The 17747-nt window shown below is 50.1% G+C and overlaps 2 protein-coding genes across 5 annotated transcripts; both read right to left on the bottom strand.

Annotated features, from left to right (window-relative positions):
* Positions 1-320: 320 nt before the first annotated feature.
* On the bottom strand, positions 321-7151 carry IL1F10 (interleukin 1 family member 10). 2 transcript variants are annotated; one of them, XM_006203826.4, is made up of 5 exons: positions 7058-7151; positions 3715-3774; positions 1692-1777; positions 1321-1448; positions 321-1028 (listed from the first exon to the last, which is right to left on the bottom strand). In XM_006203826.4, the coding sequence occupies exons 2-5, from the start codon at positions 3744-3746 to the stop codon at positions 816-818; spliced, it is 459 nt and encodes a 152-aa protein (XP_006203888.2). In that variant the 5' UTR covers positions 3747-3774; positions 7058-7151; the 3' UTR covers positions 321-815. The 2 variants fall into 2 exon arrangements, with proteins under 2 accessions (XP_006203888.2, XP_072807588.1); XM_072951487.1 differs by lacking the exon at positions 7058-7151 and adding an exon at positions 5326-5388.
* A 4711-nt stretch (positions 7152-11862) lies between these two features.
* Positions 11863-16443, bottom strand: IL36RN (interleukin 36 receptor antagonist). Of its 3 annotated transcripts, none has more exons than XM_072951485.1 (6): positions 16425-16443; positions 15729-15790; positions 14268-14353; positions 13161-13288; positions 12696-12974; positions 11863-12301 (listed from the first exon to the last, which is right to left on the bottom strand). In XM_072951485.1, exons 2-5 carry the CDS (start codon positions 15755-15757, stop codon positions 12750-12752), a joined length of 468 nt encoding a protein of 155 aa, XP_072807586.1. In that variant the 5' UTR covers positions 15758-15790; positions 16425-16443; the 3' UTR covers positions 11863-12301; positions 12696-12749. The 3 variants fall into 3 exon arrangements, with proteins under 3 accessions (XP_072807586.1, XP_072807585.1, XP_031547938.1); XM_072951484.1 differs by lacking the exon at positions 16425-16443 and adding an exon at positions 15952-16005; XM_031692078.2 differs by lacking the exons at positions 14268-14353; positions 15729-15790; positions 16425-16443 and having other exon boundaries at positions 11863-12974; positions 13161-13732.
* Positions 16444-17747: the final 1304 nt, after the last annotated feature.

Genomic DNA, 17747 nt, shown 5'->3' with positions numbered 1-17747 from the left:
CACACCAACACCAGCAGACAACAAATGGTACCGGTCAATCAGTTGGGTGACTGATTCATCATGAAGTATCTGATAGAAAAATTGTGACCTGAACTACAGCTGAAATTGTCAGCAGCCCACGGCATTGTCCATGGACAGAGCAGGAGAGCTGGGTTCTGCCCGGAGCTTCTTGGTGGTTTCTGGAAGCAGAGGGAGTGGAGGAGAAGCTGTGGCCAGGCTTCCAAGAACACACCAAGTTACCCGGGGCCCCTTGCATTAAACCCCGCACACAGAGGCCACCAATTTCCTACAGTTGCTGCAACAAATGATCACAAACTGAATGGCTTGAAACAACACCTCTTAATTCTTTTACAGCTCTGGAGGTCAGAAGTATGAAAAAGGTTTCACTGGACTAAAGTCAAGGTGTCAGCAAGGCCACATTTCTTCTGGAAGCTTCAGGGGAGAATCCATTCCCTTGCCTTTTCCAGCTTCTAGGAACCACCCACAATCACTGGCTCATAGCCCCCTCCTCTGTCTTCAAAGTTAGCAGCATAGCATCTTCCAAGCTCTCTCTGACTCTTACCCTCCTGCCTCCGTCACAGGAGAGCCCTTGTGATTGACTACATTGGGCCCACTGGGATAATCCTGGATGAATTATCCTTAACTTCACCGCATTTGCAAAGTCCTTTTTGTCATGGAAGGTAATATACTCACAAGTTCTGGGGATCCAGATGTGGACATCGGGGGTGGGGGGCCATTATTTTGCCTACCAGAGACCCTGGGCAGGATGAGCTTGGTTTGGGGGTATCAGGCTGGGAACTCAGCACCCAGTCTCCCTACCGACTCTGTTCAAAGTAGAACTCAGTGCAGGCTGAGGGCTCACTCCCCTTGGTGAGTCGGATGGGCTGCTGGGGTTCAGCCGAGCCACAGAGGAACCAGCCAGGCCAGGCAGCAGCCTCGAGCCTGAAGGCGGGGCCCAGGCTTCTCTGGAAGAAGGTAAAGCGGGTTGCCTGCTCACCATTCTTGTACAGGTCCTCGATGTTCACATCCTGCGGGGACAAGGCGGCAGCTTCTGGATGAGGCTGCAGATTGAATGTCAGCCCCTCTGGGGTTTGACCAACAAAGGACCAGACCGGGTGAGTCCTCCTCTTGGGAACTGCCCTCTGCAGGTTTTGGAGGGGAGGGCCTAGGTGCTGGGTGCAGAGGGAGATGGTGGAAACCTGCATGAGAGGGACATGTGGACCTGGCCGAAAATCCACAGATGGGCGCAGAGATGCCAGAGCATCCTGGAGGCCAGGCCAGGTCTGTGGGGGGCCCCCAGAATGGGGCGCGGTCTCTCACCTCCAGCTGCAGGGAGGGCCCCTCTCCAGTCTCCACACATGCCAGGCAACGACTGCCTCCCTGGATCCCCAGGAAGATGGGGAAGTTGGTGCGGTCCAGGCCTCGGTTGGGGAGTATGCATATCTTCTCTGGGAGGGAGGAGAGGAGAGGAGAGGAGAGAGCCAGGAGATGAGGGGATCCCATCTAAGGCTCGGGCAGGAAGGCACTGGGCCAGGGCACAGCTGGCCTGGCCTCCGTATCAGGCTGCCGGCAAGCTGGGACCCCTGCAGGGGTCCTGACCCCTCACTACGAGAAGTCCTCGGAAGCTCCCTGCCGCTCCTCTGGCCGTGTGGAGGCAGGAGAGAAGGGGGGCCTGAGCCACAGGGGCGCACCTGCACAACAGTTGTCTGCATCGGGGTCTCCCACCAGCAGCTGGCTGTCTCTCACGTACAGCGCCTTCTGATCCGCATCCTTAATTCTGCAACAGGACGGCAGGACTGAGGGCCTGCCCTGCTCAGGCCCGGCCCCGCCCCGCTCAGGCCCCGCCCCTCTCGGGCCCCGCCCCGCCCCACAGCCCTCCCACCCCGGCTCTGATTGGCCACTCTGAGCACTAGCGGGGCCTTCTCCTTCCGCAGGTGAGGAGTGGGGCACTGCTCCGCCCCAGAGCCGGTCAAGACCAGGCCAGCCTCAGGCCAGGGAAGGCCTCCCGGGGCCGGGGCCTTCCGGAGGCTGTGCCCCTCTCTTTTCACCAGGCTTGGTCCCTGTCGGGCCGTCACAGCCGTGACGGGCACCTGTGTCTTCTCACTGAGGGGTAGAGAGTTTTCCTCTTTTCCACGCCATTCCGGAGAAATTTCCTAATGAGGTTCCAATGTCTCTGGGACACAGTGAGCCTTATCCCCGATTTTCTGGGCCCACTTGGTTTTTTCTAGTAAAGACATTAATTTATTGTATAATAAAGTGTAATTTGTTTTTCAGATATCTTAAAGATTTCAAAAAAAATTTTTAATGAAGTTACTGGGGATTGAATGGAGGACCTCATGCATGCTAAACCCACGCTCTACAACTGAGCTATATCTGTCCCCCGGCCCCAAAAGACTTTTTATAGAAGAAAATCCTCAAATAAGGGAAAAAATCCTATGTGATGGTACGTGTGCCAGCCTGGTCACCCTGCTCTGGTGAGCATTGCAAGTGTGTGAAGGGTGGGGTGGGGTGGGCTGAGCCGTGGGTGCCAAATACAGGGAGTCAGTGAACTGGAGCAGAGCCTGGTACAGGCATGGGGGTTGGCTGTGGTTCTAATGATCAGCCTGGGAGGGGAAACACGTGCTGGGAAGCCTGGAGGGAACCGCAGTGAGTCTTTGCAATATCAAAGTCATGCCCATGCTGTCAGCCCATTGCTGGCTGGTTTCAGAGGCGGTTATCAGTCTGGGAGCCCTCCTTACCTTCGAGGCCAGAACCTCTGGGCCAACACCACCTCCAGGAGATTCCTCTCTTGCAATAAGAGCTCATGATAATACCCTTAGCTAATGACTGGATATGTTTACAGCAGGTTCACTTGCACAATAAAGACGAAGATCTGAAAAGAGCCTGGGTTTGCCAGCTGGCGTGCTCCCTGTATCCTGGACAACCAGGAATTGTGGGAAACTCACCTGCCAGCAACATTCTGCTCAGGGACCAGAACCCAGACTAGATGCCCCAGAGAGCTGACATCTGTTTTGTCACTTGCATGTCTTGCCTTCCCGGCCACGTTGTAACTTCCCGGAGGCCCTGACCAGTCCCCCAGGTCTAGGATACAACAGGCCTGTGAAGGAGCTAAAGAAATGCATCCCAGAAGTCAGTCTTATTTTATTTTTATGAGATCTTAACTCATTCCTTGAAGGGTTTGAGAGAGTTTAACAACAAGACTCATAGGCAATAAAGTGGTAAACTCTTAAGTAAAGACTCAAATGTCAAATGGGATGACATGCAAGTAAGAGTTGGAAGCCCAGCCTGGGAGTCAAGGCCACAGAGGCTAACATATAAAGACCCTGTCACTGGGATGCAAAATTATCTCTGAGCTTTTAGAGAGAGGAGGCCGGAGCAGCAGAGGGAACATGGAGTCTGAGTCCTGGCCCTGTGTGACACCAGGTACTTCATAACCTCTTTTGAGCCTCAGTTTCCAGATCTATAAAATGGGCTTAGTAATGCTCGCCTTGTGGATTCCTCAGGATGGAGGCAAGGCAGCAGGATGGCTGGCATCTTGCAGAGGCTCAGGAAAGAAAGCTATTGGGTTTATGATGGTGATTAAGCTTAATTATGGGGCACCTGAAATTTCTGAGATGAGAAGGAGCCTCTTCCTCTGACTCAGCCTTCCTTCCTGCTTCCTCTGTTATCCCCCAGACCCCTGATTAGGAAAGGGAGGGCTCCAGGAAGACTTACATGTGGTATCTTGCCATGGGGAGGGAGCACATTGCTGTGGTCCGGGGTGACTGGTCCTTGCTGGCAGGGAAGAAGAAAAGGGTTGTCAGGGAAGGAGGGCAGTGGAGCTGGGGGGGGGGGGGGCAGATGCCCCGAGGGCCCAAATCGCCCAATTAGAGGGCAGAAAGGTCTCATCGGCCTGCCAGAATCCACCAAGGTCTACCCAGCCCAGCGAGCTCCAGGCAGCAATGCATCTCCATCATTCAAGGCCGTCCCTGAACATGCCGAGCTGGCTGAGGGGTGAGCTGTGACTGTGCACTGGTCCTCGCTCTGGGAAGCCAAGGAACACGTTCTCCCAAAGAGTTCAGCCAGGAGCCCTCCCCGGGGCTGAGACTGGGCTGGACTGGGCTCTAGCCTCACAGTTTGAGGATGAACCTGACTCCAGTCTTGTCCCACTCCTCAGCCTGGCCTTAGACTCACACATTCCCACCCTCCTCGACCTAGCAGAGGCTTAGGACCCAGCAAAGAGGGAAGAGCAGTGCCTGCAGGTGGGGCGGACAGGGTCTCCCTGCAGAATTAGGAAGCATTAGGGACTGGACGTCTTTGCAAAGACTGTGATCTGAGAGAGACCATCCAAACCCCCATTTATTCCAGATGGAAAACAGGACAGGCTTGAGATATACAGACTTGTGTTTCTGAGGAGAAATGATGTGAACTGAAGCCAGTGTCCCCATACAAACCCCAGAGCACAGCCCTTCCATTAGAGGAAATGGGAGAAAGGTGGAAATAAAGGAGGAGGGCCCTGAAAGGGACCCTGTGGGACGTTTTGGAAAGCAGGTAAGGAGGAAGAGGTTGACACTGATGGCAGGACTTCTGGTCACCTCAGCAGCCCCGAGCAGCATGGCCTGGGTGTTAGAAGTAGGGCTGTAGCCCGGGTGGCTTTTAGCATTGGATCTGCCACTCGATCACCTTAGACACATCCTTTCCTATCCCTGGGCTTTGCAGTGGGAGTGTAAGGGTTGTTGAGAGCAAAGGATCACAGGACACCAATAAGAGTACAAATCCTGGATGGGTGTTGGTGATGTGAATCAAACTCTTAAAGCATTCTACGTACTTTGTCATTTCATTTCTTGCCCTTATTCTCAGGGAAAATAATGCATTGCCTAAAGGTTTAGCAATAAAGATGTTCACTGCATCATTTTTTTATAATAGCAAGAAATTGGAAATAACCTAAATGCCCAATAAGAGGTGATTGTTTAAAAAAAATTGTGGCAAACTTAGTAAACAAGAAAGTCTGTGTTCATCAAAGATGACGTAGAAAAACATTATATGATATAAAAAGGTCAAAAGTCAAATATATTCAGTGAAAAGTGCTGGTCATAGATAACGTGTTCACGATGATTCCATTTAAATCCACATGCATACCTAGAAACAAAGAGTACCATTATGGTCATAGGACTTACCGATGGCTGACAGGATTATGGGTGATTTTTAATTTTTTTTTAACATCTCAACATTTTTCCTTATATTATACAAATTTCCTTTGTAGTATAAAGTAAATTTTGAATTTTAAAAAATGAAGTGTTCAGTTAAAGTCATTGGCTCCCAGCACGGGCCTGACCATTGAATCACCTGGGGGACTCTTGAGAAGTGCTCTTGCCTGGGCTGAAGGTTCTGGAAGTGACTCCGTGATCAGCCAGGCTTGGGAACTGGCACGTGAGCTCAGTTCTTCTTACTCCCTAATAAACACATAAATCACCTTCAGCTCTTGTTAAAAATACAGGTCCTGATTCCCTAGATCTGGGGTGGGACCTAATGATATTAATGCTGCTGGTCCCTGGACCACACTTTGAGCAGCAAAGGACTGGAAGATCTCCCCAGTCCTGATCGGCTGACGGCATCGTGACCTTGACGCAAGCCCACTGAGAGCTGATGAGCGTTCCTCCCCCTTTTCCTGACTCCGTGTCAGATTTCTAAACAAGTTTCAATAAGTTACTTCTTCCAAACATAACTTCATTTTCTTGATAGCCATTAGCACTGTGCCCGCAATCCTGGTGTCTCTGCCTGCAGTCCAGCCCGACCTATGTGAGGTCCCTGGACTCATATTCTAAGCAGTGCTTTCATCTCGTCCCCACCCAGCTCTAGAGCCTACTCGGGCTTACCGCTGTACAAAGCACATATCTAAGTGTATCTCACTGCTCTGTGGGCGCTAAACCACCCCTTCGACAACGTGACTTCTTTCTTGTGTTCTTAATGCGCACACTCAGAGTTAGCTTTCGTTTCCCTGCCTCGAAAGCCAGCTGTCCACATTGTTGTCCGTGCAGATCTATGGGCATTAGGGCCACTGGACATGGTACTGTTACCTGTGGGTTGAGTATCTAATTCTGCCAAGTTAATGACCAGCTCAGAGTAATAGCTCAGACATGCAAGGTCAGGTCACTTAACCTCCAATCTTCAGCTTTGGCATCCATAAAATTATGGCATTAGAGTATGTGGTTATTAAGATTCTTTCCAGATCAAACTATCAATGATTCCATGACTCAGAGTTTAATGAATCTCTCTTTTACTGTTGCAGACCTACTTTGAACTCTTATCACATTTCACTGGATTGTTTATTGTTCTATATACGGACATTTGTTTCCCATATAAAAGCTAACAAGATCCTGAAGGCACAAAGCATCACTTGTAGCTCTCTCCAGCCACCCCCATGGAGACACATCAGTGCTTAAGAGCAGGACATAGAAACACACACAGCAGATTTGCATGGCAAGGTTGGTTCTAGGCTTAGGTCTGCTACCAATTTTCTCTTGCCACCTTGGGGAGTCCCATTTTTTTGTCCCTACGCCTCCAATTTATTATCATTGGGATCAGAGGTTGGGCAAGGTCAATATTTTTCAAAACTACTTTAAGTTTCAGAAGGACACTTTACCCAGAAACCTAATAAAAGTTAAATGGATAAAAGACACCTGCTTTTACTGAAGCAGGGGGTGATGGAGACACCAGCACCCAGCTAGCACTGATGACTGAGACATCTCTGAGGAACAGGGCATCTCTGAGGAACCCCTGAGTTCACCAAACATTGTGGAATACCACTGGCTTAGATGATTTCTTCTGAAATTATTTTATAAAATCTATGGTCCTAAATATTTTAAAATCTTGATTTGGTTTAATCTATACCCTCCCCTCCAATTGCTTCTTTGTGCCCCTAGATTTATTTAGCGTGCCATCGTGTTCCATGGCAGGGATAGCTTGATAACTAGAGAGCTTGCCAGGAGGAGTTAAAAGGAGATGGCATGTCAGAGATTTTGACAGAAGGGAGGGAAAAGAGAGAAACAGAGAAAGATACTGCCTGTCCACCACTGACCTGCAGATCCTGGGTGCCTGGAACCTCCAACTGATTTCTCCAGGGCACCTGCTCTGAGTTTATACTGTCTGGACTGGGTGGGTCAGGCCTGTAGCAATCTTTGTAATTGGCTCCAGGATGGGGAAGAAAGGCCCGGGGATTTCACAATATCTTCAGCACAGTACAGATAATAAGAAGGTGGGGGCATTAATGAGTGTCTGTTCAAAGGGGAGAGAGTCACCCATAAAGCCTCGGCAGAAGCCAAACACTGGGGCTCTGCTCATTGCTACTGTCATCAATACTGTCATTGGTGGTTTTGGCAGCCAGATAAACAATGCTGGGGTCAGACGTCTTTACATCACCTTCCTTTTGTTGCCCCATGGGGCCATGGGGCCCTATCCTAGGCTTAGAAAGGCAGAAGAGGCAAGAGTGAATGTGTCTGAAGGGCCAAAAGACAGACTTTTGTCTGTAGCCAGGCTATAGCCAGTGAGGCAACGTGAGGATGGGGGCTGATGGCATTGTGAATGTGGCCCTGTTTAGAAAGATGAGAAGAAAGTCTCTGTTTTTCAATAGGTTCTATTAGTTGGTACCAGCTTGATGAGATGGAATGTCTAAGGAAGCCCACCTACAGATTAGGACATTGACCTTAGATTCATCCTGGGACGGAGCAGGTACACATGCCCTGAACTATGAGGGCACCTGACAGGTTGTGATCAGGGCAAGGATAAAGAACATTCAGGCCTCTCACTGACATTACTTAACTCAGTCCATCCATCCATCTATCCATCAGTCCATCTACTCATTCATCCATACATCCATTCATCTGCCTGTTCATAAGGGGCAGAGACACTTAGACAGTATTTTCTGGGGACCAATGGCCTTAATGTAATTCTCCCTCATAGGTCATTTGCAAAATTCCGTAAAGGGCTTGATGAGGAAGTGGGAGGAGTCAGTCCAAAACCTAGAAGTCTGCAGAGATGAGAAAAGATGGGCATCAGAGAAATGCAGATCAAAACTGCAATGAGATATCACCTCACACTAGTCAGAATGGCCATGATTAAAAAGTCCACACGTGACAAATGCTGGAGAGAGTGTGGAGAAAAGGGAACTCTCCTACACTGTTGGTGGGAATGCAATTTGGTGCAGCCATTACAGAAACCAGTATGGAGATTCCTCAAAAAATTAAAAATACACTTACCCCATGATCCAGCAATCCCACTCCTGGCATATATCTGGAGGGAACTCTAATTCAAAAAGATACATATACCCCGATGCTCATAAAAGTACTATTTATAATAGCCAAGACATGGAAACAACCTAAATGTCCACCTATAGATGACTGGATAAAGAAGCTGTGGTACATTTATACAATGGAATACTACTCAGCCATAAAAAAGAATAAAATAATGCCATTTGCAGCAACATGGATAGACCTGGAGATCATCATTCTAAGTAAAGTAAGCCAAAAAGAGAAAGAAAAATACCATATGATATCACTTATATGTGGAATCTGAAAAAAGAAAAAAAAGAAGACACTAATGAACTTATCTACAAAACAGAAACGGACTCACAGACAGAGTAAACAAGCATATGGTTACCTGGGGTGGGGGGAAGAGGGTAGGAAGAGATAAATTGGGAGTCAACATTTGCAAATATTAACTACAAAATATAAAATAGATAAACAACATGTTTCTGCTGTGTAGCACAGGGAACTATATTCAATATCTTGCAGTAACCTAGAATGAAAAAGAGTATGAAAATGAATATATGTATGTATATGAATGACTGAAACATGATGCTGTACACCAGAAACTGACACATTGTAACTGACTATCCTTCAATTTAAAAAGAAAAGACTGGCAGAGATGGGAACAGATTTCTGTTTTCTAAGGCCAGAGATCATTCTTCACCCCTTCTCCCAATCTCTTGTCCCCTCAGTAGAAAAGGTCAAAGCAAGGGGTATCATACCAGACAACCCATGAACGTTGACTAAGCATTTACAAGGCTGTGCGACAAAGGCCTACAACACGTGGTCCTTGTCGTTAAATAGCTTTCCAGTCTGTCTGGGGAGCTAAGTCATAAACACTTGAAAAGATAATTAACAAGACCAGACTCTCTAATCTGTGGGCCAAGGGAATATTGGAGGCAACAGAGGCAGAGAGCCTCCTTCAGTAAAAAGGTAAATTCCCAGAACTGAAAGGGCCTTGGCGATGCAGATGGGCTGCACGTGGAGAATCTGTGCTTCAGCATCCCTGAGAGATAAAGATGCTTCAGCCCCCAGCACAGCCAAGGACCTCACAACCTGAAGAAACCCTAGCAGTGTGTGTGGTCCTTACGGCTAAAATCTGGGGGGTCACACAGAATTTCCATTCCTTGGTCCTACTCGTTCTTTCTGGAATTACACAGAACAAGGCTATTCTTCTACCTGAAGGCAGGGATCAGGGTTGGGGAAGGGAGGTCCCTGTGTGTTGCTTCTTCAGGATAAAGACCCTCAGCTCCTTAGCCTCTTGCCTTATGACTTGGTCTTGGGACCTCCTCTGTTCTTCAGGGCACTGTTAGTCCCCAGTGCCTACAACTGGAACACACTCCACCTGACATGGGTATTACACTGCTGTAAATACAGGCCTCGCCTGAGGGCTTACACTGAAACTGAAGACCTCTGAAACCACCCTACCTCCCTCACTTGGACAGCCCTGGTGAGCCCCAGCCCACACATTCCTAAATGTAGCATTTTACTTTCCGCTTTTTCCAACTGCTCATCCCTGCAAAAGCCCTTTTGAATTCTATCCTCCTACAAATGATGAAGCAATGACGTTGGGCTGGAGAAAGCTTCGAGAATGAGGTGGAATCCCGGGAGCGTGCTGAAGGGCGGGTCCATTTAGATGGGCGGGTCCATTTAGATGGGTGGAAGTGAGAGAGAGAGAATATTCCAGGGTGGAGGAATGCTTTCCACACGCTGCACTCGCTGGATTCCAATTATTTACCAAACACAATTCGAGGTACTTGGAAACAAACAGATACAGCCTTGACCTTGAGGTCATTTTCAGGGCCGCAGACCCCCAAGTCAATTTATTGCAAGGAGGGGAAGTTAGCGTAGAGGTGTGCACAAAGCACGGTCAGAGCACGGGACCAGGGATCTCAACCCAGCAAAGGTTTCTCGGAGGAGGTGATGGCTGGGCGTGTGGGCAAAGAGTGTGTGAACCGGGTCTGTTCTTGGCAGCCCTGAGAAGCCTGGGGAAGCTGGGACCACTGAGGTCCACAGGAGCAGATACGCCTGACCTGGCCACTCTCCTGCTGGTCCCTTAGCAGAATCTGAACCTGCCAGGCTGGTCTGATGGCTGAGGTGCAGATGGGACACCCGGCACCCCGCCTCTGGCTTCTGCTCCCATTCCCCAGGGTTTAGGTAGGGACACTGGAGCTGCATGCCCCTGGCATCTATGTCTGGATGTGCAAAAATGGTCAAGGAAGATCTAACCTTGTAGGAACAGAGAGTCTTCAATCAATTTGGTATAATCAGCTTTTAAGCAGGACATTTGGGGAAATAAAAGGACTGATGTTTATTTTGAGAAGGAAAATGAAAGTGCTGGAGAAAATTGCAATCATAATAAAATAAATACATTTATTTCTCTTTCCCTGCGTGTTAGTTCTCTATTGCTGTGCAACAAGTGACTCACCGCCACCCCCACCCCCACCCCCAGCTCCCACCAAAACTTAGCAACTTAAAGCAAGAACACTCATTTTCTCCCACAGTTTCGGAGGGTCGGGACTCCAGAGCAGCTGAGCTGGGTGACTCTGCTTCAGAGTCTCTCCTTAGGTTGCAGTCGGTCAGGGCTGCATCCGAAAGCCTGCCTGGGCAGGTTGAGCGGTTTCCAAGCTCACCCGTGTGTCAGCTGGCAGGAGGCTTCATTTTTCAACCACTGGGTCTCTTTATAGGGCTGATCACACAGCGCCGCTGGCTCCCGCCAGCATGAGTGAAAGAAGAAACAGAGAGGCCAAGAGAGAAGGCACAGTGTCTTCTGTAACCTCATCTCAGAAGCAGCACAATGTGACTTCTGCCGTATTCTATTGGTCAGTGCGGTACAATGTGGGAGGGGAGGGGGCACACACCGGGTGTGAGTACCAAGAAACGGGGGTCACTGGCAGCTGTCTTCATCCCCTAGGGCTGCCATTCCCAAGTACCATGGAGTTGGTGGCTTTTAACAACGGAAATTCATTCTCTCGCTGTTCAGATTACAAAGCCGTACTCCCTCCAGAGGCTCCAGGGAAGAATTCTTGCCTCCTGCTGGCTTCGGACGGTGTCTCAGTCAGTGGCACGTCTTGCCTGGAGGCACCAGGACTGTAACCTTGGCCTCCGTCTTCTCAAGGCCTTCTTCTCTGGGTTCCGCTCTTCTTCTTACAGGGACACCAGTCATATCGGATTTAGGGTCCACCCTCATATATCATGACCTCTTGACTAACTGCATCTGCCAAGTCCTTCCCTCCCAACAAGGTCATGGTCTGAGGATCCCAGAAAGACACCAATTGTGGGGAACACTATTCAACCAGCCCTTGGAGACCCCTTGGAGGCTGGATCCCACCCCCTTGGAATCTCAGAAGACTGTGACCACGCCGGGTCAAAGTCCAGGATTTTTTTTTCTATAAATTCCTCCCCCAGGAGACTCCAGCCACACTAACCCATCACAATCTCCTGCTTCACAGCTTGGCTGAGACCGATTTGTTGATCCCTGCTGCTTCCAGCCAGAGCAGCAAAGCTCGATTCCCTTCAGATTTCATTCCAGGGGAGGGGAAGCTGAGGACAATCAGAAATAACGTCCACACTGCTGACCTCAGACTTAATTTTTCTCATTATTACATGAGTCCTCCATCTTCATGGTAAAACAATTAGACAATGCAGATAAATTTGAAAAAAAGAAAAAGAAAAATCACTTATAATACCACCACCCTGATGTTGCTAAAATTGACATTAATTCTTTCAGATTTGTTTTCTGGGCAGAAATATATAGATAGATTTTTTTTTTGCATTAAAATGAGATTACAGGATATGCCACCTTGTAACTTGTTCTTCTCACCCAATATGTCATGAGCATCTTTTCAGGCGAACAGACACCAGCATTTGCGGTTTTAATTGTACCTCAGGTTTCAAAAAGTGTGACATGTCTATCTGAGGTCTTCTGAGCTCAAGCCATTTCCTTGGACACCTCCAGCCTCTCCTGCCCACGGCCAGAGCAGGAGGGTAGAGATGGAAGAGGCAGCATATGGCGGCAGCTGAATTAGAGAGAAGGAAGAGGAGGCTGGATGTTGGCCTTAACGCTATGGCCACTGTCCCTCTCTCACACAGTGGGGACATCACGCGGGCAGCTGAGCCTTCATAGGTGCAACTGGGGATGAGCTGGCCTGGGGTGCTCAGGGCCACGGGGGCAGTTACCACAAAGTATGAAGGATTTCCACCTCTTCCCCAACCCTGACCCCTTAGGGGGTTATCTCATATGGTTTTTGCCAGGTTTTACCCCAGTAGTGCCATTTATCAGGGAAGCAAATGTTGGACTAAGCCCCGAATCTCAGCAGGATTTACCTAAACTAGGGGAACAGATGGAGGAAGAGCGGCCATGTACCCGGTGCATCCCAGGTGTGGCCCCGTGAGAGAAGGTGGGATGCTCACCTCCCGCCCCTGCCCGAGCTGGCCTGGCCCCGGGAGCCCTGGGGGCATAGGGCCTTAGTCGCACTGCTGGAAGTAGAAGTCGGTGATGGGGTCGTCCCAGCTGGCATCCTTCGGGAGCTGGGTGAGCTGGACAGGCTGGTCCGCTTCGAGCACAGTGCAGAGAAACCAGCCTGGGTAGGCAGCTGACTCGAAGCTGGAGGTGAGCCCCGTGTCCCGCCGGTAGAAGGTGAAGCTCTTAGACTCCGCAGCACCGTGGTAAAGCTCCATGACGCTCACCGGCTGCGAGCAGAGGGCACCGCAGGTGAGGGGCAGGGGCGGGGACAGCGAGGAGAGCCGGGCCGAGGGCTCGTGGAGGCAGAGCTGCGATCAACAGAGCCCTGCGAGGGAGAGGAGCCCAGGCCGCAGTGGGGTCAGCAGCCCTGTCTCAGTGAAGCCACGTGGTGAGGCTGCCCCAGCAGGACCCACCTCTAGTTTCAGAGTCGGCTCCTGCCCCATCCCGCACGACAGGCACTGGCTCCCGCCCCGGACGCCCAGGATGACTGGAGAAAGCTTGGCATCCAGAGACCGGTTGGGGACCACGCTGATCTCCTCGCCTAGAGAAAGGAAGCAGACGCAGGGGCCTGGGCTGCCCTTCCCTGCCCCCATCTCCCCCCACCGTGGGCTCCATGACATGTCCTGTCCCCAGGCTGGAAAGAAGAGAAGCCTCGGAGCAGCTGTCATGTACGGAAGGGTTGTCTCCTGGCAGCTGGCCCAGTGGACATCAAGGCACAGCAGCACACGGTACCACCTCCCATCCCCACGCCCACCCCCTTGTCCAGGGTCAAATCCTCAAGTCTTCTCCCAGCCCCAAAGGAGGTTTGGCCACCTCTTTTAATGCCCCTCGGTCCTCCAGCTCCTTTTCTGAAACTTGTCTTGATAAGCCTCTCATTAGAGTTATCTAGACATCTTTCTCCTCCCTCTGAGACTCCCGGGAACAGAAGAGGGTCTCATGCCTCTCTGTACAATCCCCTCGTGTGCCACACACACACACACACACAACCTCACCGAGGGCTCTGCCTGGCCCCAGCGCCCAGTAAGAGTGCTCCACGTGGGCAGGTGTGCGATGCTTTAGAAAGAAGGACCTGTCACGCTGTCTGCCTGTGGGCAGATGGGGCCACCTGCTCCTCTGGGTCCCACCACTCCAACCCTCAGGGAGCCGAGGGGACCCAGGGTGAAGGCCCAGACGCCCGCTCCCACATGGGAGCAAAGTCAAGGGCAGCTGCTTCAGCGCCCTCCGCAGCGCCGGCCCCCGGGAAAAGGCATGGCTGACCTAAGTCCACCTACGAGGAAATGACAGAGCTTTCATCGTGGAGAACATTCCCACCTCCGCACAGAGGCTCCCGGGGGGACTGGGGCGTGGCGCCTGCTGGGAGGGGTAGCATTTCATTTGTCGTTGCTCTGAGCCTGGCTTTGTGATGCCCGGGGTTTGTAGGGTTTGTGCCAATTTGCATGGCTGCTCTAAGCTCTCTTTGGGCTACCACCCCTCGGAGTTTAGAGAGATCTAGGGAAATAGGCTCATGTTTTGCCACCAACCTTTTATGACCTTCCCTGCTTGCAGCCCGCCGGCTAGGAGCTGGTTATTGTGCAGATAAAGCACCTTCAGTGCCGCATCCTTCATTCTGAAACATCAGGGCGGGGTTGCACTCAGTGAGGGGAGAGGGGCGCTCCAGCTTGCCTGGGCTCTAGAGGGTCCCCCAGCCTCAGGTGTTGCTCCCCTCTCTGCCCGCCGCACCGGAAGTAACGGCACAACCTTCGCTCCCAGCCCTGCTGGGCTCCCTTCTGCCAACGGGACAACCCCCCGCCTCCCATTTGAGTCTGGATTTGCTCCTTCCCTTTTCGATCTTTTCTACACTAACCAAACTCTTCCGGGTGTTATGTTGGAAAGGACGGTGAGTCAGAGTCCTGGTTTCTCCTCCTAGTTCTGCCACCATCACCGCCGAGTCACAACCGACAAGTTGCTCACCCTCTCTGGGCCTGAGTCTCTCCGTTGCTAAACTAAGAAGATGCATTAGCTACTTCCCAGGCCTCTTCCAGATTAATATGAGCCTTGATTTACTTTCGCCTTTACTTCTGCTTGGTGCACTGACTTTCACTTCGCCACTCCTAGGCAGGAAATTCCTACGAAGGGAGGGATTTCTTTAAATTTGAAACTCGTTCATTTTACTTTTCCAATTTATTTCGCATCTACAGTCTCAGTCAATTTTCTGACATCCTGTGAGGCGAAAGGTGTGTTCTAAAGGGGGTTCCTCCAGATGTCAATGTGGAAAAGAGTATGCTGTGTACAAACTGGTTCAACGCTGGCGAAACACAATGAAACAAAGCTCTGCTTCAAAGTGACTGATACGCTGAGTTGCGCTACGGTTCTCTTTTGAGAAGACCTGGAAAGCAGTATTTCCCACGTTTGCTTGACCAAGAAGTGCCACTGTATAAAGCCACTCATGGAATTTGGGTTCCCAAGAACATGCTTTGGGAAAAGCTATAGTAGACTCAGTTCAGGAGAGCAAGACCCTTCTCCTTCACTGTTGCAGAAGTCCAGAGCATAGCAGGGCGTCTGGCTCAGCACACACCAGCGGACAGACAGACTGACTGATGGGAGAGTTTTGTTGTTGTCTTGTCTCAAAAGGCAGCAGGGAGGTAGTGGCTGGACTGACATCAACTCACTGCAGTGGGTGGTAACCGCAGGGCTCCAAGCTGAACCTCCTAACTCCTGTTCTCATTAGGATGGATGAGGCCACAGCTCTATACAGGGTGAGTCTCGTGAACCACCCTCCCATCAGGGAGGGGGCCAGCCCCAGTCTGGAGAGGCTGGAAGAATTTCTCATAAGAGCAGTGCGGTGCTGTTCACACCCTCCTGGCCGCCCACACCACCTGCGAGAGCCCCACCCAGCTCAGGACAGTCACAGCCCCTCCCACCCCGGAAAGGCTAGACAACTGGTCGACCTGGAACTCGCTTTCCGCAGAGGATGCAGCCAAATCAAAAGGCTCGATACTCACCGGAAGCACAGTGCCCCGCTCAGGACCATCTTGAGCTTCACAGGTGTGCAGACTCTCCTGTTCTGAAATAACAGAAAATCCTGGTGGAGATGGAGGCTGAGCTGGCAGGGGCCTGGGGAGCAAACAGCCTCCTGAGCCCCTCAGCGTGGGAGCAGCCCCCACAGAGCAGGGGGTTCTAGGTCAGCGATCTGGAGAGGATGACACCCAGCTCCCCAAAGGACACCTCAGAATGCGCCTTTCTCCTGGTGGAGTCCGTGGTGTCTGCCTGCTCCTCGAGGATGCCTCAGCCCTTTTAATAACGCACTAGGGAGGGGCCCCTGAAACTGCCTCAGCCTCCGGAGGAGCAGGGTTTCCAGAGTAACTTCACATCACCTTAAGCTTCCAGAAACACCCACTGCTCATGATCTTTCTTGAGAAGGAAAGCTTCTGGAGACAGTGTTCTTCCAGCAGCTCTGAAGCCCTTCCTGGGGCTTTCCGACCTTTCGTGAGCACTCAGCCCCTGGGCATTCGGCCCTTCCGGACCCAAGGGCACTTGTGCAGAGAGCAATCCAGGGAAAGCAGGTGTTAGAACAGCCCCCTTTCTTCCCTCCTTCCTCCCCTCCTTCCTTCTTTTGATTGTTCCCTCTCTCTTTCCTTCCTCTCTTTTCCTCCTTCCTTTCTTCTTTCCTTTTCCTTCCTTCCTCTCTCCCTCCTTACCTCCCTCCATTCCTTCTTTCCTTCCTTCCTTCTATCCTTTCTGTTTTGCCAGGGAAATGCTGGAGGCGGAGCTCTCCTGCTTAGGGAATGTGAAGTCTATCTATTCATTGTAGAAAAACCTGAAAATCCAGATCGACCAAAAAGAAAAAAACATGAATACTTGTTTCCAGGGGATGCACCATTAGCAAACCAAGGACAGCAGTGTTTCCTCGGCACATGTATACACGTCACCATCACGCACCAGCTTTACACACATCTGCACCCCAGACCTACACTCTTCTCAACCTGCTCTTTTCATGTAGTCAGATAGCAAAACCTCTTTCCCTGCCAAGTATAATGATATCATAGCACTGAATAGCTTATCGTATTTTGTTCTAAAGATGCAACATAATTTATTTACAGCAATCAGTTATTATTCGTCCTTATTATTATGGTTAGTCCTGTTATTATTTTTATTTGCTATTGAAAATCGTGTTGGGACAAACATCTTTGTATCAGTATCTTTGCTCACGTGGCTGATTATTTCCTTAGGAAATAAAACCTCTCAGGCCATCTGTAAGAGCTCTTCCTCCAGTCCCTAAATGATGAAATAGTATGTGGTGGTCTAACAATCCATGCAGTTTTAATCCATTCATACACTCTCTGTGATGGATCCAAATGAAAGATAAAGGTCATTGCATAATAAGAAACAACTTAATTACACATCTTATGCGCTACTGATAACCATTTATTGTTAAGGCATAAGTTTTAAAGAAATTGTGTTCAAGCTTATGGGCTAAAATGTCCTTAAAGTGTTTAAAATTAAATAAAGCATCAAGTTTCTCAAAGAATAGAAAAATAACTCATCGCTCATAATGCCACTAAAGTGATAAACACCTTTCAGAAAAGGCTTATGCAAAATTATTGAATCGACCATAAGTTGACCAAATAGAAATGACACTATTGGTGCAAACAGTTGTGAAAAAGAACAAAACAGCAAAGCAACTCCAGAAGGAGTTGACCAATAGGCAAAGTGGCTTTAAGCAAACAGGCTTTCATTTGCAAAGTGACTAGAAAAGTAGGTATTGTTTCCCCTAAAAAGGTAAAATGCCATCTGCCTGGGCTGCCTTCTATGCTTCCCTGATCCCAGGGAATTGCCCCTGTGTGTCCGCAGGACACTGCGATGGGCCTTCATCAAGCTCTTTCCTCATTCTGCTAATAAAGGGTCAAGCCAGTCCATGCCCCCCCTGCCCCTGAGTTGCTGAAGGTACAGGGGATGTCTCCACCAGCTCCATCTACTCTGTGATGTGCATAACAGGGGATGGATACAGAATGGATGGATGG

This window comes from Vicugna pacos, chromosome 28 (genome assembly GCF_048564905.1).
Source record: "Vicugna pacos chromosome 28, VicPac4, whole genome shotgun sequence".
In the NCBI taxonomy this organism is placed as follows: domain Eukaryota; kingdom Metazoa; phylum Chordata; class Mammalia; order Artiodactyla; family Camelidae; genus Vicugna; species Vicugna pacos.
The sequence above is the reverse complement of the archived record's forward strand: the minus strand, read 5'-3'. Positions and strand labels throughout refer to the sequence as shown.

Bases quoted from the DNA above. Each gene is read 5' to 3' on its own strand.
- IL1F10 (XM_006203826.4), bottom strand. From the start codon at position 3,746: ATGTGCTCCCTCCCCATGGCAAGATACCACAT. The intron at 1,449-1,691 runs GTGCGCCCCTGT...CCTCCCTCCCAG, and splicing joins TGCAGACAACTGTTGTGCAG to AGAAGATATGCATACTCCCC. The intron at 1,029-1,320 runs GTGAGAGACCGC...TTGTCCCCGCAG, and splicing joins GGCCCTCCCTGCAGCTGGAG to GATGTGAACATCGAGGACCT.
- IL36RN (XM_031692078.2), bottom strand. From the start codon at position 13,415: ATGACAGCTGCTCCGAGGCTTCTCTTCTTTCCAGCCTGGGGACAGGAC. The intron at 12,975-13,160 runs GTGGGTCCTGCT...CTCTGCTCGCAG, and splicing joins AGCCGACTCTGAAACTAGAG to CCGGTGAGCGTCATGGAGCT.